This window comes from Canis lupus, chromosome 20 (genome assembly GCF_003254725.2).
Source record: "Canis lupus dingo isolate Sandy chromosome 20, ASM325472v2, whole genome shotgun sequence".
NCBI lineage: Eukaryota > Metazoa > Chordata > Mammalia > Carnivora > Canidae > Canis > Canis lupus.
Window position 1 is genome coordinate 33078255 of NC_064262.1, and position 23677 is coordinate 33101931.

At 37.8% G+C, this 23677-nt stretch overlaps 1 protein-coding gene across 2 annotated transcripts; it reads left to right on the top strand.

Moving 5' to 3' along the window:
- Nucleotides 1-1105: 1105 nt before the first annotated feature.
- On the top strand, nt 1106-22541 carry ARF4 (ADP ribosylation factor 4). Of its 2 annotated transcripts, none has more exons than XM_025456284.3 (6): nt 1106-1526; nt 11272-11352; nt 11789-11898; nt 16389-16460; nt 19662-19787; nt 21591-22541. In XM_025456284.3, the coding sequence occupies exons 1-6, from the start codon at nt 1460-1462 to the stop codon at nt 21675-21677; spliced, it is 543 nt and encodes a 180-aa protein (XP_025312069.1). In that variant the 5' UTR covers nt 1106-1459; the 3' UTR covers nt 21678-22541. The 2 variants fall into 2 exon arrangements, with proteins under 2 accessions (XP_025312069.1, XP_035559353.1); XM_035703460.1 differs by lacking the exon at nt 1106-1526 and adding an exon at nt 2744-2771.
- The last annotated feature ends 1136 nt before the right edge of the window (nt 22542-23677 follow it).

The window sequence follows — 23677 nt, forward strand, 5'->3', positions numbered from 1 at the left end:
CATGACACAGAGAGAGAGAGAGAGAGAAAGGCAGAGACAGAGGCAGAGGGAGAAGCAGGCCTCATGTAGGGAGCCCGATGTGGGGCTCAATCCCGAGGTCTCCAGGGCCGAAGGCGGCACTAAATCGCTGAGCCACCCGGGGGACCTGCTATATATACACACACACATATAGCAAGACCTAAATATATATATGTGGTTTTTTTTACAAGATGTATACCTTGTTTTGTAACCAGAAAAATATTAAGATAATAAATATGGAGGCTTATGTTGGGCTCCCAGCTCAGTTGGGAGTTGGCTTCACCCTCTGCCTCTCCTCCTGCTTGTGCTCTCTCTCAAATGGATACATAAAACATTAAAAAAGAAGAAAGAAAAGAAAAAGAAAATGAGGCTTTTCACTTTCTTAGCATAAGGGATTAAGTTTCCCATACTCCAGGGACAGAAATGATACAAGAAAAGCAATCCTTCCTCGGCTTGTCTTAAAAAGCTGCACTCAAAAATAAATAAATAAATAAATAAATAAATAAATAAATAAATAAATAAATAAATAAATAAAATAAAAAATAAAAAGCTGCACTCGTCGATGAACATGTCTCGGAACTCCCTCGTCTTGACACAGGATCAGGGATGCTCAGCACGACCTGGCGTGGAGGGGTCAAGGCGTCAAGGCCTCTAGCCTGCACAACTTTTAACTACTTATCACCTGGGAAAGCAAGGGCCCTCCTCTTCACCTCTCCACTGGGGCAAGTGTCTGGCTCCACGCGTGAAACGTGTCCGGTCGTGTTCGGGGGAATCCCCACCGCGCGCAGAGTTTAAGAACAGGACGCTCAGAGGGCAGGAAGACCCCAGGTTCGCTTCCTAACCCACAATGCACAGAGCGCCTTTCAGGAAGTAAGGACGACGGACTCCTGGACGTATTTACCCGGGCGGCAGCGCCTCGCCTAGAATCTGATTGGAAGTGAACCACCGAAGCATTGTGGGACTTTGTCCGTCTCCCAGTACGCATGCGCTAACTGGCTTCGTCCCGCAGGTCCACGTCCGGGAGGGGACGGCGGCCAGAGAATTACGTCGGCGTAACTGGCCGATCCCCTCCGTGCGCAGGCGCAGTGGCTGGGCCAGCACCGGAAGCGCAGGGGGTTGGGGCGGCGGTGACGCGATTCTGTCCGCGTTGGAGGGGCCGGGCCGCTGCTGGAGTCGCCGCGGCTACCGCGTGACGTGGCATAGCAGAAGCCTAAAACGCCAGACCCGGAGCTGCCGCGCCAGTCGTCGAGCAGGTCCTCGCCCCGTTAGTTCTTGTCCCGGAGCTTCGCCCGACACACCGGCTAGCGAGGCGTCTCTGCCGCCCTCTTCCTCCCTCAGCTCCTCTTCCTTCGCTCAGTTTGTTGGGAGCGTGAAAGGAGGAGGCCCGGGGACGCCCCCAAAACCCCTTCTGCTCCTGCCCATCGCAAGTGCCGCTCCTGCCATGGGCCTCACCATCTCCTCCCTCTTCTCCCGCCTCTTCGGCAAGAAGCAGATGCGCATTTTGATGGGTGAGTGAGGGGCCGCGCGCGGAGGGCAGGCCCCAGTGCGGCTCCGGGAGGGAGGGCCGGGTCTCGGCGCGGGGCCTGTGTGTCCCTCCGCCCGCTGTGGTGGGGGAGGGGCGGCGGGCTCGGGGTCTGGAGGAAGTCTTCAGGGGGAAACAATGGGGGCGAAAGGTGGGCGGTCGCCCCGGATCTGTCTCAGAGGCCGGGACAGGGCCGCCCGGGCAAGGTTTCTTCCTTCTGGCTTTCTCTACTCGATCTTACTGAAAAGCCAGAGAAGATTGGGCGGAGATCTGTTGGGGGGGGGGGCGGGTTGGGGTGGCGAGGAAGCGAACTCTCTCATCTCGCTGAGCCCGGAAGACACTGGCGAGGCCGATTCTGAGAGTGCGGCCAGGCTCGTCTCTCCCCCGGTGTGGGCAGCGGTCAGGACCGAGGCAGAACTACTCCAGCCTTCCTCCTCCCCCTTTCTGCCCCCGTGTACACACTCTGCACACTCCCAGTGGAATGTGAGCGAGCGGTCGCCGGGAGCCCGGAGCCGCCCGGGGCAGGAAGTGAGCAGGCCCGGAGCGCAGTGGCAAAGGGAGCAAAGCACCCTCGGCTTCAGAAGAGTCCGGAGTCCTCAGTCCTCAGCGCTCCCTCTGCCAAACTTAACTTCGCGCTGGATTCCCCTGCATATTCTTTTCCTGAAAACTGTGAAGTTTATCCCGAATCACCTTTTGGCCACTCCCAAAACCTAAATATGTTTGGTTTACTCTCTGGTGAATTTCAAACGGATTTTTGTCCAGCTGGTTAAGGTTTAATGAAAAAAAAAAAAAACTTTTAAAGCTATTTTTTGTAAGCCGATAGCAAATTTCCAGTAACAACATTATGACATTTAGTTTTAGGGTAGCCTTGTTACATAATAATTACAGTGTTTTTTTTTTTTTAAGTTATTTTGGAAAATAGGCTTTTAAAAAAACTGCTTTTCAGCGCCAGTTTTTTTTTTTTTTCCCCTTTTTTTTCCTGCTGAGGGAGAAGGGGCTTGACACTTAGGTGATGTAAGCAACCCCTCCCCCCTATTACTGTGAGTAGTCTCTACATCACAGCTGAGCCCTGCGGACCTGCATAATGCAAAAAGGAGCTCCTCTAACTTTAAACGTTGAAACTTGTTTGTTCCTTAGGAGCTGGGAGAAAAAGTCGTTATTTTCTAGTTCTACTACCATTGAAAGTTTTCCAAAGGAGGATTGAGTAATTCCAGGTGTATGAAGATTAAGGGTATACACACTGAGTTCTTTTTTCTCTTAATTGTTATTTCTGGCTTTTTCACAATTCATGGAACAATTGTTATAATTCATTCATAAAGATAAATCAGAATGTTTTCTCTTTAAACGTTTTTAAGATTTCATTTATAGAGACAATTTTTAAAGGAGAGCAAGCATATTAAGTTTTTAAGGTGGCTGAAAATTGACAGTCTGTAAAGGATCTGAAGTCATTGGGAGGACTTTGGACTGTGATAAATGAATTTCCAGGTTGTTCCTTAAAGAAATTAACTAGTACACAGTTGTGTCCCTGGAAATGTACTATGTTGGTCCTTTTACTTAAGATCTATTGTAAATGAATTGCTGTGTTCCATACCCTAAGTCTTTTGTGATAGCTTAAAGTTTCAGAGGGAGAAGAAAGGTAGCGTTATGCTATAAGCACTTTCCTAAATTTACTGTATTAGGGGAGCATTTCTCCCCCGTTCTCCCCAAAAAATAACAGTTGAAAGAAAATGGGAGAATATTTCATTTTGTGCATTTGTGCAAGGGATAGAAGTCATGCTTTGGAATTACTCATTTTATGTTAAATGTTTTATGCCTCCAGTTTCCTATTCTTGTTTTGCTCTTTAATTTTGGAATATTCTGGTTTCCTTCATTAAAAACACTAAAGTCACAAGGTCAAGCTTTATAGTAACTCATCAAATGGAGCATAACCGTAAAAGGTAGGGAAAGAGGTGATTTGGAAGTTTGATAAATGATTTTTTTGTCTAGCTTTATGAGTGACTGCATAATCACTCTTAAGGTCTCTTACCCCTGGGATCCCTGGGTGGCGCAGCGGTTTGGCACCTGCCTTTGGCCCAGGGCGTGATCCTGGAGACCCGGGATCGAATCCCACGTCAGGCTCCCTGCATGGAGCCTGCTTCTCCCTCTACCTGTGTCTCTGCCTCTCTGTCTCTCTCTGTGTGACTATCATGAATAAATAAATAAAATCTTTAAAAAAAAAAAAAAGGTCTCTTATCCCTATTCGAGTTTACAATTAAGAGTCAATGATTGTTTTTTTCATATTAATATTCTCTGGCAGGTATGTGCGCTTCCTTTTCCTTTATAAGGCTTAGGTAAAATTCAGACCTTCTTGAGTCCATGACTTTTTCAGTGTTATTGAAAGATAGCAGCTCATGGGTCTGGTTTGCCAAATTACTGTGAAGTTTAAAATTTTATTCCTACACTTGTTCTCCCAGAAGTTCAAGTAATTTTAAAAAGTGTTTGAAATTATAGCTTGTAGTTAACTAAATAAAAACCAATGCAATGTTTTAAATGTAATGTCACTTAAAGTATAGATTGACAGAATTGCCAAGTTTGTTTTTTGGCGAAATCACTCACGTCAATATTGTTGAGCTTTAAATTCAAAGATGACTAGTTGCCATCTTAGATTTCTCATGTAGCCCTGCATTACCTTATTTTTAGATTGATCTCCAGTGCCTTGTTCTATGATAAGATGTAATTTTCATAAATGATTCCCCAAGTTTTGTTTACATTGGAAAACAGTGTTTCTGTAGAGGGATTATTAATTCTAAGCTCTTTGAACTTGTAAACTTTTGGCTGTTGAAAGGCTGAAAAAAATGTTGCTTTCTAAAAGATTGCCAATAACAGTATAGTTCTGTATTGCCTTATATGTGACTGTGGTTTTTTGGGACCAGGGAGGTTCCTCTATTTGCCAATTTGAAAAATATTACTAATATTTTAAGTGAGACTGAGCTGAAGAGTGGTGTTTCATGCTTTTTCCTTAGCATATTTTGTAAATCCATTCATTGTGATTTTTAATTTTCTGTCCTCATTTCAAAAAATAACACGTCCTTTCTGTTAAATTTTAAAAATGTGGAAAAGAATAAAGTAATAATTATAATTCCACCATTTCACTATTGTTAACATTTACTGTCAGGCTTTTAAGAGGAAATTAGTGTTCTCTCCTTTTGACTTCGCTTATTAGGAGCATTTTCTCAGGTCATTAGTTGAAAACATACTTGCCAGTCTTAAAAAAAAAAAGCCCTTCTATTATGTGATATAAGGAAACAATAGAAAGGCAAAAATCTTTAGTTTATGCCACCACTATAAGTTGATACAGCCATTTTTAGAAGTACCCTTTGGCATTATTGCAGATGGCTTTCAGACTTTGATAATTTGCTGCTAATTAACACATTGATCAAAGTGTAGATATTTCTGATCTGTTGTGTAGAAGTAAGACCTAAGCTTATAATAATTTTTCTGTACATCTGATAGCCTCACTTTCAGTTTTGATGATCAGACTTCTGAGGAATTAGATAAAATACTAAGATAGAGTGTGTCCACCAGAAAAGCTAAAGGCACGATGGCAATGTATAAATACCATTTGAGAGCTCTGGCATTGACTTAGGGCTTTTTTGTTTTTAATTTTAAAAAATTGAGATGTAATTCACATAACAAAATTTATCCCTCTAAAGTATACAGTACAGTGATTTTTATTCACAAACTTGTGTAGGAATGCCTGGGTGCCTCAGTTGATTAAGTGTCTGCCTTCAGTCAGGTCATGATCCCAGGGCCCTGGGATCCAGCCCCACTTTGGGCTCTGTTCACTCTTTCCCTCTGCCTGCCACTCCCTTTGCTTATGAGCTGTCAAATGAATAAATAAAAATTTTTTAAAGATTTTATTTATTTATTCATGAGAGAGACAGAGAGAGAGAGAGAGAGAGGCAGAGACACAGGCAGAAGGAGAAGCAGGCTCCATGCACGGAGCCCAATGTGGGACCTGATCCTGGGACTCCGGATCATGCTCTTAGCCGAAGGCAGGCGTTTAACCGCTGAGCCACCCAAGTGTCCCTAAAATCTTTAAAAAACAATGACAACTTGTGTCACCATTGCCACTGTCTTTTTTTTTTTTTTTTAAGAGAGTGTGAGAGTGTGCTCCTGCTGTGTGGGGAGGAGCAGAGAGAGAGGGGAGAGAGAATCTTAAGCAGGCTCCATGTCCAGCACAGAGCCCACTTGGGGGGGAGGGGCGTGTATCTCACCACTCTGAGATCATTACCTAATAAGCTGAAGTCAAGAGTTGGACCCTAAACTGAGTGAGCCACCCAGGTGCCCCACCATCATCACTGTCTTAATTCTATAACATTTTCATCAGCCCGGAAAGAAACTCTATTCCCATTAGTGGTTACTGTTGCCCTTCTTGCCCAGTTCTTTTACAACCACACACCTACTTTTAGTTTCTATGCGTTTGTCTACTCAGGATAGTTCACGTATCATACAGTGTGTTCTTTAGTGCCTAGCTTCTTTCACTTCGCATAATGTTTTAAACGTTCATATTATATCATATGTCAGTACTTCATTCCTTTTTATGCCTAAAGAGTAATTCCATTTTATGGATATACCATACTTTGTTTATCCATTCATCATTTGATAGAAATCTGATTGTTTCCCTCTTTGGCTGTTATGAGTAATGCTATTGTGAAGATTTGAAAAAAAAAGTTTTTGTATGGGCATATTTTAATTGTCTTGGGTAAATAAATACCTAGGAGTAGAATTGTTGTGTTCTGTGTTAACTATATCTAACATTTAAAGAACTGACAAAACTGTTTTCTAAAGCAGGGACACCCATTTCGCATTCCCATCAGCGATACTTGAGGGATCTAATTTTTCCATAAAACCTGGAGTTTTGCATACCTCTTCTACTCCTCTGATTCTGGGGACATTTTTGAACCTCTGATGTTGTGTTTGAAAAATGGAGGGTAGTTGTGAGATTTATATTACAAAAATGTAAAGAACCACCTAGTGTGGTACTCAGAATTATTTTTAAATAAGCAAATTATTTTTAAATAATTGTGAAGTTGTATTTTAAGCTTCCTTGTAGAAAATCGAAAGATAAAGGAAAACATAAAAAGAAAAATTAACTGTGTGAAATTTCATCCATCTGAAAATACACTTTTTTCATTCCAGTCTCCTTTCTGCATTTTCCTTTTCCAACTTAAGGTCATGGAATCTAGTGTCTTTCAATTTAAATATAAATATTTCTTGCTGCCACAGTTTAGTAGATATACTTTTTAATGATTGGCAAAGAGTTTTGGGTAATTTTGCTGCGTTAATATTTTGGTCAAAGTGCAGGTCTAGTTAAGGAGAACAAGTAATTCTAGTATATCTTTGAATACAGTGACTTGTTTATGGAGTGGAAGGGAGGGAGGGCATTACTGGAATGTACAGATTAGAGTCTTATCTTGGCTGGTTGAGAATTGGTTATAGTTTCATTTTGTGGAGAAATCTCATTGCCAAATATTGCAACATTAAGGAAATACATACTTAAGAAATGACTGAAGTAGGACAAAATTGTTAGGCCAAAATGGTTTTGGGTAAAGAACTATATAAGTTTTAAGTGATGGTATAAATTAATCTGTGCATCTTTAATCTCACAGTAGAAATTCCTTTTTTAAAAAAAACTTGTGGTTTGCATTTATATAGCACTATTATATTTTTGTGCAGCTCAAGGATGTCTTCATGATTTTAGAGTCTTGTATGTGACTGTGAGCCATTTAACTGTTGTCTTACAATTTTTATTTTAAAGATAACTTGTTTAAAAAGCCTTATGGTTGCATTATTTGGTCAACAATTCCCCCATTTAGGGAGGTGGGCGGGGGTGGGGGTGACTGGGTGATGGGCACTGAGGGGGACACTTAATGGGATGAGCACTGGGTGTTATTCTATATGTTGGCAAATTAAACACCAATAAAAAATAAATAAAAAAATAAAAACAATTCTCCCATTTCATTAAAAATAAGTATATAGAATATATTCAAGGCTCTTAAGCAGTTATCTTCCTGATAGATACATCAGGAAATATAACCAGGCCGACAAATTAATTAAGGAAATCTGCTATTTGAGAATTTTTTTAAATGAAAGTAACACGTTTATTGTGTGAAGACAATTCTAACTGTAGAAGAATATTAGTTATGCATATAAGCAGGTGTTAACAATTTCATTAAAAATTGGGTTACCTCTGTGCTTTTGTATAACTTAAAATAGTTATATTAATAATAATTTGTCTTGGGTTTTTTCCATTCTTTGTCAGTATTCTTGTATTGAAATTGTTTTAGTGATGGTATGAGGTTTACTTGGACTTGCAGTGAGGACTAGCATGTGCCATAGTTCTCACAACCTAAATCATGTTTTTTCTAACCAATATCTTAGTTTCATTTCTGACTTGGGCTTAATCATATTTTGATTTAGTTGCTTTTTTTTTTTTTTTTTTTTTGAGAGCTCGAGCAAGCAAAGGAGGAACAAAGAAAGGGAATCTTTTTTTAAACATTTATTGGGGGGATCCCTGGGTGGCTCAGTGGTTTCGTGCCAAACTTTGGCCCAGGGCGCGATCCTGGAGTCCCAGGATCGAGTCCCGCGTCGGGCTCCCTGCATGGAGCCTGCTTCTCCCTCTGCCTGTGTCTCTGCCTCTCTCTCTCTCTCTGTGTGTCTATCATAAATAAATAAAAATAAATCTTTAAAAAAAAATAAACATTTATTGGAGAGAGAGACAGCCCACACACACAAGCAGGGGGAGGAGCTGGGGGGAGAGGGAATCTTTTTTTTTTTTTTTTTTTTAAAGATTTTATTTATTTGACAGAGAACACAGGCAGGGGGAGCAGCAGACAGAGGGAGAGGGATAAAGCAGGCTCTGCTCCAACTAAAGAACCTGATGTGGGGCTGGAGCCCAGGACTCCGGGATCATGACCTGAGCCAAAGGCAAACACCCAACTGACTGAGGTACCCAGGCATCCAGGGAGAGAGAATCTTAAGGAATCCATGCTGTGAGCGCAGAGCTGGGTGCAGGGGTCCGTCTCACAGTCCTGACATCACGACCTGAGCTGAAACCAAGAAGTTGGCTGCTTAACCAACTGCACCACTCAGTCATCCCAGAGAGGGAAAATCTTAAGCAGGTTCCACGTTCAAAGCAGAGACAACTTAGAGCTCAGTCCCACGACCATGAGATCATGACTTGAGCCAATATCAAGAGTTGGTCGCTTGACTGAGCCACCCAGGAGCCTCTTAATTTAGTTACTTAAGGGTGAATATTTCTTTATTTTAAAGTTTGATCAACTTCAACTAAGAAGGACTTATTTTCTCGAGTGACCGCTTTTTCTTTTTTCAAAAAAAAATTTATTTAAATTCAATTAATTACTAAATAGTGTATTATTAGTTTCAGAGGTAGAATTCAGTGATTCATCAGTATTGTAACACCAGTGCTTGGTATATCACATTCAGCTTTTCCAAATGGTGAAACGATCATATTGTTCTCCTTGTTGTAGGTTACTTTTGTTTCTTTGTGTATAGTTTAGAATTCGATTTTTTTTTTATACTGTCCCATCCATACTCCATAAACAAACACCTCCTGATGTAAGTTGGCTTTTCGTGTACCCATTAGTGAGGGCTTAGTTGTTCACTCTATTAGGTGTCATAGTATTTGGAAAGAATAAACCTGAATATCTCAGAATGAAGGAGTAGGGAACACAGTTTGATTAGAGGACACAGGATATGAAGATCCAATGTTAAATTGCTTGAGTGTACAGAGAGTTCTTAAAGCTACCTTTTGTAGGGTACAGAACAGAAAAGGTGGTTATATGGGTAGATGTGTAGATGGCTGAAATTGCCTATAGCTTTTTAATTTTTTTATTTTTTTTAGTTTTTTTATTTCTATTTTTTTTAAGGTTTTATTTATTTATTCATGAGAGACACAGAGAGAGAGAGAGAGAGAGGCAGAGACACAGGCAGAGGGAGAAGCAGGCTCCATGCAGGGAGCCCAATGTGGGACTTGATCATGAGAGTCCAGGATCACACCCTGAGCCAAAGGCAGGTGCTAAACCGCTGAGCTACCCAGGGATCCCTGCCTATAGCTTTTAATTCTGTTTTGGACTGATGAAAGTTAAACTTACTTGCACAGTAACATAAATTAGATAAGTAGGGTGATTTCTGTGTGTGTTTTTTAAACTTAATAGTGTTCGTTTCATGTGCCATGTCATGCTCGATTTAAATATTTGGAAAGCATCCTTGCCTAAATCAATACTCAGTTGAATTCATTTCAGAATCTCTTGATAGCGTAAATCTAGGCCAAATGTGATGTCCTTGGAACAACGATAACAGTCATTGCAGTTATTAGATATTGACCTTCCATTTAGAATGGTTTGGCAGACTAGAATATGCAGGTTTTGAGAGAATTGTACTTGAAATATACATTTAATTTGCTCATCACTATCACTGAAATAAAGAAGTATACCCTCTTGCTTGAGGATGGATTTTTTTTTCCCTTCAGAGATAAACACATTTTTGGGTGCCTGAATGGCTTAGTTAAGTGTCTGCCTTTATCTCAGGTCATGACCCCAGGGTTCTGGGATGGAGCCCCACATCAGGTTCCCTGCTGGGGGTGGGGGGAGTGTGGGGGGTGTCTGCTTGTCCCTTTCCCGCTCCCCTCTGCTCATGTTCCAACAGTGGGAGTCTTTTCTGCCCTCTACCCTTCCCTGATGCACGTGCTCGCTCACAAATAAATTAATAAAATCTTTAAAAACAAAACAACACAACAAAAAACAAGCAAATTCTTCCCTACTTGTATTCTCCCTCAAAGGAATAGTTTTAAGAATTTAGACATTAGTTACATTTGGGATTAATAATGAGATAGGGCCATTTTTTACAATCCAAATTAACCAATCTTTTGTTCTTGTTTTTGTGTATCTGATGTAGGAATGGATTTAGGTAGGGGTAAAATTGGCCTCTTTTTCCTTTACTATCATTTAAGGATACTAGTGCATAGTTACCATATTTTTTAAGATAATTTTTATTCATTTGTTTTTATGTGTTCTCTGATTCAACTTGTAACTTGGGTTTTTAAAAATGATAATAGTTTGTAGAATTAATAAGGACTTGAATTGGAGGGCAGCCCCGGTGGCGCAGCGGTTTAGCGCCGCCTGCAGCCCAGGGCGTGATCCTGGAGACCTTGGATCGAGTCCCACGTTGGGCTCCCTGCATGGAGCCTGCTTCTCTCTCTGCCTGTGTCTCTGCCCCCCCTCCCCCCCCCCCCCGCTCTCTCTCTCTCTTTCTGTTTCTATGAATAAATAAAATAAAATAAAAATTTTTTAAAAAAGGACTTGAATTGGAAAGGATCTTAGGTTAAATGATTCCATCTTGTTTTACAGCTGATTTCTCTGGTCTCAGTTTTCTAGAGTGATTTGTTTAAAGACCCTTAACTAATTTGTGGCAAAGCAAATCTAGAGACTAGAGCCTGAGTCAGTCAGATACTCTTCTTTTCACTGCTACATGTCTCTTTAGGTCTAGAAAGAAAAATAGAAAAGCTTTCTGCAGCAGGTGTTGCCCTTAGGATAGAAAGGAAGTAATTTCATTTCTAACTCATTTGTGCCTTGACCAGTTAACTTTTGCTTTCAAACTATAAAGTTGTGAAATTAATTCTTAGTGTGCATTTTTGGCCTAGATTTAAAATCTATAATGTCTTTTTCTAGTTGGATTGGATGCTGCTGGCAAGACGACCATTCTGTATAAACTGAAGTTAGGGGAGATAGTCACCACCATTCCTACCATTGGTAAGAAAGTTTACAGATGACTAATTTATGTCATAATGATATATTGTAAAATGAAATAGAGTATGGTTTAATTTTGAAAAATTTTAAAGGTTTTACTATTTTAGAGCAGCTTTATGTTCACAAAAAAATGAAAGGAAGGCACAGAGATTTCCCATAAACTCCCTGCCCCCAAGTATATATATAGCTTCCCCCTTTATCAGTGTCACTCACTTGAGTGGTACGTTTGTATTGCTGATGAACCTCATTGACATAATCATCCAAAGTCCATAGTTTACCTTGGAGTTCATTGGTGTTGTACATTCTAGGTACAGGGTTTGGACAGGTATGCTATGACATATATCTATCATTATAACTGGCTTAGGTTTATTCAATTTGTTGATTACGGAGTATATTTTCTTAATGACGTTTTGCACAATTGTCTTTTTTTTCTTTGTAGGTTTTAATGTGGAAACAGTAGAATATAAGAACATTTGTTTCACAGTATGGGATGTTGGTGGTCAAGATAAAATTAGGCCTCTCTGGAGGCATTACTTCCAAAATACCCAGGTAAGGAATGCTGTATAGTTTGTATAACTTTTCTTTATGTGTTTTATGCTTTAAAGTTTCTTTTGATATCTACGTTTAACTGGGTGTTGGTGTTTACTGTATGAGTTGGCATTCTTCTTATCACTACTTCTGTATTCCTCAATGAACTCTCAGTCATGCATTTGAAGGCTAAATTACCCAGGGTGGAAAAGTTACATAGCCATCATAACAATATTTTGGAAGATTAGGAGGGGGTGATTCTCAAGGTTGAATTAGGTGTCTCTTCCGTAGTACTGTTGGTTTCATTCTTAGTCTGGAAAGTAAGTTCTGTGTTACTGTCATTGTAATTTCTAATGAATAAACAGCAATTAATAATCCTTCATTTAGCATCAAGTGTTTACCTTACTAAAATACATTAAGGAAAAAAGATATTGGGGTGCTTGGGTGGTGTAGTCGGTTATGCATCTGACTCTTGGTTTTGGCTTGGGTCACGATTTTGAGGTCATGAGATAGAGCCCTGAGTTGGGCTTTACACTTAGCTCGGAGTCTGCTTGAGATCCTTTATCCTTCTCCCTCCGCCCCTCACACGCACACACGCGCTCTCTCTCTCTCTCTTTTTAAAGATTTTATTTATTCATGAGAGGCAGAGACACAGGCAGGCAGAGAAGCAGGCTCCATGCAGGGAGCTGGATGGTGGGACTCGATTCCGGAATTCCAGGATCATGCCCCCAGCCAAAGGCAGACACCCAACCACTGAGCCACACAGGTGTCCCTCTCTCTTTCTAAAATATAAAATAAGGGATCCCCGGGTGGCGCAGCGGTTTGGCGCCTGCCTTTGGCCCAGGGCACGATCCTGGAGACCCGGGATCGAATCCCACGTCGGGCTCCCGGTGCATGGAGCCTGCTTCTCCCTCTGCCTGTGTCTCTGCCTCATTCTCTCTCTCTCTCTGTGACTATCACAAAAAAAAAAAAAATTAAAATATAAAATAAATCTTGGGATGCCCGGTGGCTTAGCGGTTGAATGTTTGGGCTTTGGGCTCCCTGCGAGGAGCCTGCCTCTCCTGTGTCTCTGCCTCTCTCTCTCTCATGAATAAATAAATAAAATCTTTAAAAAAAAAAAAAGGTTTTTTCAACAGGAGCACTGTTGACATTTCGGGCTGAGTAACTCTTTATTGTTGGACAAGGGGAGATTCTCTGCATTGTAGGATGTTTAGCAGCATCTCTGGCCTCTACCCACTAGTAGCAAACCCCACCCAACACCCAGTTGCGGTAACCAAAAATATCTCCACATATTGCAAAATATTCTCTGGGGACAAAATTCTGCCTTCTTGAGAACCACTGCTCTAGTCTAATTCTTAAATAGGAGCAAGCTGAAGCTTGGAATGACTTACTAGGACTGGAGAGGCAGTTCTTATTCTATATTTTATATTTCTCTTTAACCTTGTTCCAACTCAGTTGTGTTTTCTGCCATAGGAGAGGTTTCTCATCAGTTTTTGTTTACTATTGGAGTTAATAAATACATTTTTTTAGGCAGTATGTGATATTACAAGTACTTCCTATGTTTGAGGTTTGCAGATGTAATTCATGTTCTTCAACTCTTAAAACAGAGCATGCAAGTGAGGTATGTTGCCACCAGGTGGCAGTGAATATACCCTAGGTGAGTTGGTAGAACTACCAGGTTTAAGTAGTGTGTGTGTCCTGTTAAATAAGTGGTATGCTTTTTTTAATTTAAAAGTTAGAATATTTCTGTTCATTAACTGTGATTAGAAAAGCTATTTTGATATAAATCACATAGTTTAGAAAACCTTATTATGGAAATTGTCAAATGAGCACAAAAGTAGAGAGAATAACAAAGTTCTACATACCTGTTACCCAACTTCAATTATTTGGATATGGCCAATATTGTTTGTTTGATGTTCCTCTCTTACCTTTTGAATTATTTTAAAGTAAGTCATAGTCATTTCTTTTAGGGAACACGTTTTTAAAGTAAAATAAGGGATGAAGTGAAATTTTGCTCATCCTTAATTTGTGATTTTTGACTAAGAGTAACTAACCCTAGTCTTTTTTTTTTTTTTTTTTTTTTGAGAGTGAGAGAAAAGAAAGTATGCACATGTGTGTGGCAGGGAAGGGCAGAGGGAGAGGGAGACAGAAAATCTTAATCCCCAGCATGGGGCTCGGTCTCACAACCCTGAGATCATGATCTGAGCCAAAATAAAAATAAGGGTTTGACATTTAACTGACTGAGCCACGCAAGTGCCCCGTTTACTTTTGAGTTCTTAATTGAGATTAGATCCATTCCTGGCCTCTTTAGATCACTGGATCACCTTATAATTAAAAGTCCAAGTACTTCTTCCTAGAGAACTCATGTCTACAGGAGAAAGTTTTATGCTATCTGATATAATCTCAGTTTAGGTCTTAACACCAGCTTTTCTAGCATTCCTGATCAGTTCTTTTAGCTATAAAATTTAAAAGAAATGAATAATGTTTAACCATGCTTCTAATTTCTATTTACAAGCCAGGACACAGTGATTATTGTAGTAAATTCTTCATCCTCATTAGATAATCCCAATTACTTTGCTGTCCTAAATAATTAAGCAAATACTTGGACTTTTAAGTAGACTTTTCTTATTGTAGCCAAACTTAATCTTTAGAATCTTATGTTTTCTACACTCTTATTTCTAGGTGATCCCAGGAAGTGAACAACTTTGAATTTATTACTGAAATACTTCTTTCTCAATAGTATTATTTTGGAACAAGGAGCATTATCTACATTTTAAAACAGAATAAAAATGGACTATTAGTCCAGATAAAATTAGATCCCTTTTGGAGGCATTGCCTCTTGTAGAGGGATAGATTTTAAAAAAGAATAGCTTTTGCAATAGGAAAGGAGAGACAACATTTACTAAATGCCTGTGATAATTCAAGTGCAATGCTAGATTCTTTCATACGTGTATGGTTACATTTAACAGGCTTGTACAGTTGGCTGGCATGGTTTTATTTTTATAGAAGAGGAGGCATATTCCAAGATGAGGTTATTTCTGTAATAAGTCTTTAGATTTGAATTTGGATATCTTTCCCGTATGCCATACTGGCTTTTATAGCACCAAAAGTATTTTCAAAGGTTAGGAGGTTTATTTTTTTTAAGGTTAGGAGGTTTAAAATGATGGTTTCCAGCAAAGTCAAAGGAAATGGGTTTGAAATTTACTAGACTAAAGGAAATTGTTATTTAATGACCATAGCCTAAAATAAATATTAGGTCCCCTGGCAAGCTCAGTACTATAATGGTGCTATTAAGGGGTAAATACAAAATGATGTAGCTCTTTGACCGAAGATGATTTTATGCTCTTGGTAGATTTAATCTAGTTATTTATATAAATAAGTGAGCACAAGACAGTTTGAGTTTGTGATAAGTGATGAATGATCAAAAATACTTCAGTGGTCATGGTTGTGGGGACAGTAATACTTAAATTAATCACTTTAGTATTAATATATTAATAGAAATAGATTTGAACAAACCTATCAAGGTAATCTGCCCTCCCTATTTCTAGTTGAAAATATTATACTTTCCATTTGGAGGTTTTTAGAAGTCTTAACTGCTTTCGTTAGTTCGTTTGTTTTCTACTGTAGAATTCTAATGTTTGTGAATAACTATAAGAATTTCTTTTTGTGAAGAATTTCATATTTGGGGGCACCTTTTTGGCTCAGTCTGTAGAGCATGTGACTCTTGATCTCAGGGTTGTGAATGAAAGCCCCACGTTGGGTCTAGAGCTTACTTAAAAAATAAAAATAAAAGAATTTATTCAATCAACTCAACAACTTTGTGGAACAGGACTGACTTCCACATGAAGCCTACAAAAACTGTGTACCCCTCTCCCAGAACTTTGTGTATGCCTTTTACTGAATATGCCAATTTAATCAGTGAATTCGTGCATCTTTGGTTGATTCTTTTTCCTTTTGTTCCCACTTACTGACCATTTTGCTACTTACACTTACCTGCACTTAGCATGTAAGTGAAGAGGAATAAAATTTAATTCATAGAGTAAGTTGAGAAAAATGATCAGTTGTTTAGGAGTATGATTTTTCTTTTAAGATTTTATTTATTTAGAGAGAGCACATGCATGTGAATGGAAGGAGGGACAGTGGGAGAGGAAGAGAAAGAATCTCTAGCAGACTGTTGTCTGTGGAGCCCCATGTGGGGCTTGACCCCATAACCCTGAAATCTTAACTGAGCCGAAATTCAGGGTTGGATGCTTAACCAACTGAGCCAGCCAGGCATCTCTACTTTTTTTTTTTTTTTTTTTTCTAATGTAAGTTAAAATCACAAATAGTGCTCAAATCTATTTTTAGTACTTAGGACCCTATTTATTTAGTTTTTTTTTTTTCTTTTAATAAGGAGACATTGTCTTCCTAACATTTAACTCAGTATGGTTCTTCTGCCTGTACTTATGTTTTATATTTAGTGTCTCCTTTAAGATTAACTGTTGCAATTTATTTAAACAATTTTTCCCCAGGGTCTTATTTTTGTGGTAGATAGTAATGATCGTGAAAGAATTCAGGAGGGAGCTGAAGAACTGCAGAAAATGGTAAGCATATTTTTGAAATTTATCATTTCTAAGATGTGTTTTTCAGGGTGACATGGTGGTATTAGTGATTGGTACATCTTGCTGTGATTAGATTACACCAAATCAGTTGTTTCACAGCTAGAAAGAACCTTGAGGAACTGTCATCACAGGTTCTTAAGAATGCATGTAAAACACACAGAAGAGTAGCTACCTCCTTATGTTGGAAGGAAGGCTGACCTTGTTTTTAGCATGCTCCAGGGGTGATATGTCTCTGATTGAGGATGTCTCCACTTATTTAATAGATAAGAAATCTATAGTTTTAGAACTTTTGTGATCTAGGAATCTTGATTCAGATTCCTTGTTCCCAAGATCATTGGGTTCAGTTTCCTCCATTTTGTACCTACAAAATACACACTTTGAGATATATCATAATAGTAGCTATGGTAAAAAATTCCACCTGAAGGTAGTACCATTTTGGTTGATGGTATTTTGGCTTTACCATGTATCAGATTATTTCCACATACAGTTGACCCTTGAGCAACATGGGGGTTTAGGAGTGCCGACTCATGGCCCACCTACCATGTGTGTACAGTTGAAAATCCACATAAAACTGTTGAGTCCTCAAAAACTTCTGCTTTTTCTGGCTACAATTGGGTGGTGGGAATATTGCCTCCTGAGGTCAAACCTTCCTGTCCTAGGTGGCAGTTCTTCGTGCCAGTTGTAATTGACTACAACCCAAATAGCAAGCAGTCATCAAGCCCTCCAACTCTGGAGTGGGAGGCAGGGAAGGTGGGCCAGCACAGGTCGCTGGTGCCCAGGTGGTACATCCCGCGGACCTCTTGACCCTGCCACTCAGACTGAGAGCACAGACAAAACAGTAACTCTTGGAATATAAATCAGTGGTTGATTACAAATGAAAAAACTCCAGAACAAATCATGCAAAATAAGTGAATTGAAGCTAAAATTGAAGACCTGGAAAATGAAGTTGGAAGAGTTGAAAATTGCTTTTGAAATGAAGGTTTCATTAGAGAGGATGCAACTTTCAACTGCACTTCAAAAAAACTAGAGTAAATTAACCCCAAGTGTGATCATGGATAACATGAAACATGTTATTAAAGCTAAATTAATAATGAAATCACACCAGGAGTCTTGGGATTTGAAGGAAAAACTGCTTGATGATGGAAAGATGAGATTACAAATAAGACAAACTTTAGAATGTAAGGTTTTAGAAATACAGACTGAAAAGAGCAAACAGATGATTTGGACAATTCAGGCAAGATAAAGACCATACCACAAAACCTAAGTGGAGACTCCGTTTACTACAGTTACTCAGTATGTGTTCCAGAACCTCATTTTAGGGAGTAAAGCTAAATGGGCAGAGGATTTTGCCTTTAAGGAAACTGTTCTATGGCTTGACAAGAATCTCACCATGATCTAATAAGAATTCTATTTTGTCACTTTTTGTTTTGGTCTTTAATATGTCATTTAAATAGCAAATAACAAGTAAAATTCTTTTTAGCGTTTTTTTTTTTATAGTTTTAGTATTGTAATACTACAATGTGGTTTAACACCGTAACGTTATTTAAAATCTGATAAGTAAAGTGACTAGCATACTCTAAGAGAATCTGAAAATCTTAGTTTTGGAAGGGTTTCAAAAAGACACCTAATTGAGCTTTCCACTGAATATGGACATTTTTTCTACAACATTCCTGGCAGTCCCAACTCTCATTTGGAATACTTGTGTGCATTTGTCAGTCAACTAAAATACTAGAAAAATTAGAAGAGGATATCCACATTTTGAATTTTTTTTCAACCATCAGTTGTATTTTATTGAAATAACTTTCATTTTAGATTTATCTCTTGCACAAAAAATGCTTTAATGAATAGGGTTATTCTTGCCCTTCCCAATAACACTTGATTAACACATATTTTGAATGTTATATGAATTATATACTGTATTCTTACAATAAACTGGAGAAAAAATGTTAGTTAAGGAAGAGAAAATGCATTTACAGTAATGTACAGCAAAAAAGTTCATGTATAAGTTGACCCACACACTTCAAACTCAGTGTTATTCAAGGGCCAACTGTATTTAATTGTGAAAATTTGAGGAACCTTGCTAGAGGTACTGTCATGCTTTCAAACTTGGATAGCCATAAAATGTTTACTGAAATGAAATCTTAATTCTCATTCATAGCCTCTAAAACTATATTGCAGTTTGTAAAACCGTTGTGCCAGTATATGTGTAACTAAGTCATTGGTAGTTTGATGAGCTAAATAGCACCCCCTCTACTCTTTTCGTAAACAGCTTTATCGAGGTATAATTCACAGAACCATAAAGTTCACTCATTTAAAATATGTAAGTCATTGGTTTTTAGTATACAGAATTGTGCAGACATTACCACGATCTCATTTTAGAACATTTTCATTGACCCAAAAAGAAATTCTCTAGAACAATTGGTATTTATTCCCCATTCTTTCCCCACTCTGCCCCATACCCCCAGCCCTTACGACTGCTAATTTACTTTATATACATATGCCTATTCTAGGCATTCATGTAAATAGAATCCTACAATAGGTGGTCTTTTTAAACTTTTTGATACGTTTCACTTAGTATAAGTTTTCAGCATTTATCCATGTTGTATCATGTGTCAGTTCTCATTCCTATTAGCTTCTACTCTTGTATTTACTTTTTTTACTTTTTATATTATTGCTTATTATTTACCCTTGTAATATTTATTATTATACTCTTGTATTTTTTCACGATACTGCCCAATCCTTGTATTGTCCTACTCTTGTCTAGTCCAACTGGCTGGAAAGAAAAGTTCAAAAAGAATCCTCTAAATACTTTTACTACTGAGTACCATAAGATTCTGCCATAAATACTTTATTTCCACATGTGTTTCTTGTCTTTTTGCCAATCCTGAGTTTTAATGAATGATCATGAAAGCTGAAATGAGTGGTTTACCTTAATGGAGTATAGGATGATTGATTTGAAAAATAGTTTTGCTTTCCTTGAAAGGCATATAGTTATTTGCTTGGGATTTAAAAATTGAAGGATGTGAGATTTAAGTGTGTCTGAAGTTTAGTGAAATTAGGTTGATGTTTAATAATGCATTGAATGTTGACTAAGTGGTATATACAGGAAGACAATGTTTTACCTAGTTAGTCACATTTATTGAGTTCCAGTTTGTTAGTTAACATCTTAGCTTTTATTTCCAGCTTCAGGAAGATGAGTTGAGAGATGCAGTGTTGCTGCTTTTTGCGAACAAACAGGATTTGCCAAATGCTATGGCCATCAGTGAAATGACAGATAAATTAGGTCTTCAGTCTCTTCGTAACAGAACAGTAAGTATTTGGAGGTTCATATTAACCTTGATTATTAGAATTACTGCAGTTGTTTAAGCAGGTATTCACTTGAAGTACATATTAAGTAATAGTCCCTTTTGAACAGATAAAGAGCACATCATTTTAAAAGAAATACAGTAATATACTCTTATAGACATGAACCCTTTCAGGCTTTTATAAATGTGTGTTCAATTTTCAAACTATGTTAATATCATCTACTTTTTAAAAATTTAAAAACATTTTTTTAAAGAGAGAGAGGTAGAGGGAGATCAAGAATCCCAGGCAGGCTCCATGGCCAGCACAGAGCCTGCCACCAGGCTTGATATCATGACCTGAGCCAAAAATCAAGAGTCAGACGCTTAACTGACTGATCCACCCAGGCACCTCTCCTTTTTTTAACTTTTAATATTTATGTTTTAAGGATCCAAATGTTTAGATACCTTTATTTTTGTTAACTTTATCCTTAAAATATTTCGTATCGGTAGATATACTTTATGAGAATTGTATTATCTAAAGATTATTGATATCGTTAACTTTAATTTTATATCTTTTAAATAGCTGTGCAGCAAGTATTTTGTAATTCAGTTTTCTTATTAAAACTGTAGTATTTTTGCAGCTGTATTTTAGATAATACAGTTTTATATTGTTTACTTTTTAACATTAAAAGCTTTTGAACTATAGTTATGACATTAAACAAGTTTTCAACTTAAAATTAAAGGAAATACTATACTTACTCTCCATTAACTTGTTTTAGATCAGTGATTTAAATACTGGCAAAACACAATATACTGGTTTACATATAAAGATGATATCACAAACTATAGTGTGACTTGTATTTTACAATAGTTTTTCACTAAGTTGTCAACAAAAACAGATACTGTGCTGTGGCAATAACTGTATATAGGCTGTTAGAGATGTCCCAGGCTGATTTAAACAAAATAAAATGTAAATGATACCAGTTTTCAGTGCTGTGAAGATAAGAATTTGTACCTTTTCCCAATGCTCGAGGATACTGAGTTGTTTGGTATTCAAATAATTGGCAGCAGAGTTTACTTGTATTGACTTTGTACAATATTAAAACAAAGTCTTTATTATATGGCGGAATGAAACTGGTCAGTGAAGAAAAGTAATAAAAATAAACTGTCTCAAAAAATAACTGTCTCTTAAAGGTGATTAAATTGCTTTCTAGATCTTTTTCTTTCTTTCTTTTTTTTTTTCTAGATCTTTTTCTTGTTCTTTGTTAACATTTCATGGCATGACATTCATTACCATTTTATCAAGAGTGAAACTTTTTGGAATGCATGAGATCAGAGTGCAGTTATCTGGAAAGCTTGCTCCTAATAGCAGCTCCTACTCATTTCAAAATTTTGCCTCCTGTACTCTGAACTTAGGAAAAGAGGGTTAAAAGGACCTGGTGGTACTTAATTAGTTACTAATCTTCCTATCAATGTTCTTTTCAGATTAAGGAGTAGCTTGTTGATTAAATCTAATGAGTTGGGTAGGAGTAGCTTTAAATGTGACCGGAGTTTTGTGAGAAATGTGTATGAGAACATTTTCAATCAATACAGTTGTTGTTGAGATCATTAAATACAAAAGTAATTATTTGTGAGATGTTAACTTTATTTACTCCTTTATTCCTATAGTTTTAATATTAATTTTTTGTTTCTTTACATTTATGGTAACTGCTGACTAAATATTACTGTCGGGCAGTTGGAAATATTTAATTTTCTGATAAAGAAATTTTAAAGACTGGTTATATATAGTCTTCTGTTAATCAAGTATTTTCTTGTTCTTTCTTTACAGTGGTATGTTCAAGCCACTTGTGCTACACAAGGAACTGGTCTGTATGAGGGACTTGACTGGCTGTCAAATGAGCTTTCAAAACGTTAAATGAAACTGGATATCTAACCAAGGACACATTTGATAGAATTGGTCTAGGCTTGTTACAACAAAATTAGTTTGCATCTTGGTTATTAAACAGTATCTGGGACTGGTTTGGGCAGAATATTACAGCGTTTAAACTTATTTTGTTGCCAATTGTTTACCAAGTATAATATTGCTATTTAGCAATATGCTTGGTTTTAAAGAAATTCTCCTTAACTTGGGAAAAAAGTGTCCTCTTTTAATTTTACTTCCCTTAAGCCTAAATGCCTGGACATAGCTATTGTGACACCTTTAAATCCGTTTTGAATGTTTTTTGAGCCCACAAGAAATGATGTTTTAAAGTTATTCCCTTGCTACTTTACTGATACCTTTATCATTCCTGGGACAGTCTGCTGATTTAAAAAATGTAGCATTCCATTTGTATTTATTTTTCTCCCTTGCCAAAAAGATTTTCTAATACTGCTTGTACCAGCCAGGGAAATGCTCCAAAACACTATTCAGATCTCTTGCACTGAGGAACTTCTATTTTTTCTCCCCTTAATGAATCCTGGCTTTCATCAGCCAAGCTTACCTTAGTGTGGTTTGGATTTGATAGCTCATTAGTTCTGTGCTGGTTGCAAAGAGTTCATATTGAGATGATTTTTAATACCCAGCAGATTGTCTTCCTTTATATTGTATCTTTTTTATGTTGCATGTTGCTTTTTGGTATCAGCCTGACTCTTTGCCCAGTATATGATAGTTCTGCTGATGTTTTATTGTTTATTGGTGAACATATCTTCATTAAGAGTTTTTGGAAAACTCATCAAACTCAATAAGTTTTCTTCATAACCCATTTGGAATTATTCCTAATAAAATGATAAAAATGTATAATTGTATGTGTGCTTTTTGAGTCTTGGAGATGTTTGTTTGATATGGGTTTTCTTATTTAGCAAAGCTATTTTGCATACATTACAGTTTGTGAACAATAATGTACAGGTCTCAGTGAGTTTAATTTTTTTAATTAAAATTTTTTTTTACTAATTGTTTAAATTGGAAAGAAGGTATGAGTTGCTATCATGTGTATAACAGAGTGGGGAGCAATTTCAAAATTTTAGTTTCCTTTTAATAAAATAGAATTTGACACTGTACATTTCTAAACTCAGATCAAGAGTAAAAAGCTGTAATAAAATGAACTGCCCAAAAAGAATGTATGCATGTGTTTGTTTCACAACTAATCAAAAAAATGCAAGTGCTGTTTGCAGGCAGATTGCAGACTGTTAGTGGTGGGGCTCTCCTACGTAGAGAAGTTCACAAGCATAAGCACTTTTCATTTGAGTTCCACGTATATCAGAATTTCTGCAGAGAGCTGCCTGTAACTAATTCTTTGTTTATAAGGCAATACAGGAGATCCCTGGGTGGTTCAGCGGTTTAGTGCCTGCCTTCGGCCCAGGGCGTGATCCTGGAGTCCTAGGATTGAGTCCTACATCAGGCTCCCTGCATGGAGCCTGCTTCTCCCTCTGCCTGTGTCTCTGTCTCTGTCTCTCTCTATCTCTCATGAATAAATAAATAAAATCTTAAAATAAGGCAATGCAGGTATATATACTTCATTAACTATATCTATTAAGGTATTAAGGACTCATCTTGGGACCCTTATAAGTAACTCAGTTTTTGTCTATAATGCTTTATGTATCTCACAAACCTTTTAAAATCTTAGTGGCTTGTATAACTTCACGTAAATTTCTGGATTGAAATTTTATTTTCAAACCAAAAATATGCTAGTAAAATAATATAGAGTTTTGAATCATAAGATATTGGACCAAGTGAAAAGAAATTAGGATTAAGTAGTTGATGATTGTCACGCAGGGGAAAAGTGTGTGGGTCACTTGATGTTAAGTGCAACTTCCCTAGCCCACCAGATGAATAAGCCCACCTTCTGTCTGAATAAGTAAGGTATCATTTCTGGTTGGAGAAAACTAAGAAATGATATGTGTGTAGTTTTATGGAGTTTAACTTGGAGGTATTAAACC

Bases quoted from the DNA above. Each gene is read 5' to 3' on its own strand.
- ARF4 (XM_025456284.3), top strand. From the start codon at position 1,460: ATGGGCCTCACCATCTCCTCCCTCTTCTCCCGCCTCTTCGGCAAGAAG. The intron at 16,461-19,661 runs GTAAGCATATTT...TTTTATTTCCAG, and splicing joins CTGAAGAACTGCAGAAAATG to CTTCAGGAAGATGAGTTGAG. The intron at 19,788-21,590 runs GTAAGTATTTGG...CTTTCTTTACAG, and splicing joins AGTCTCTTCGTAACAGAACA to TGGTATGTTCAAGCCACTTG.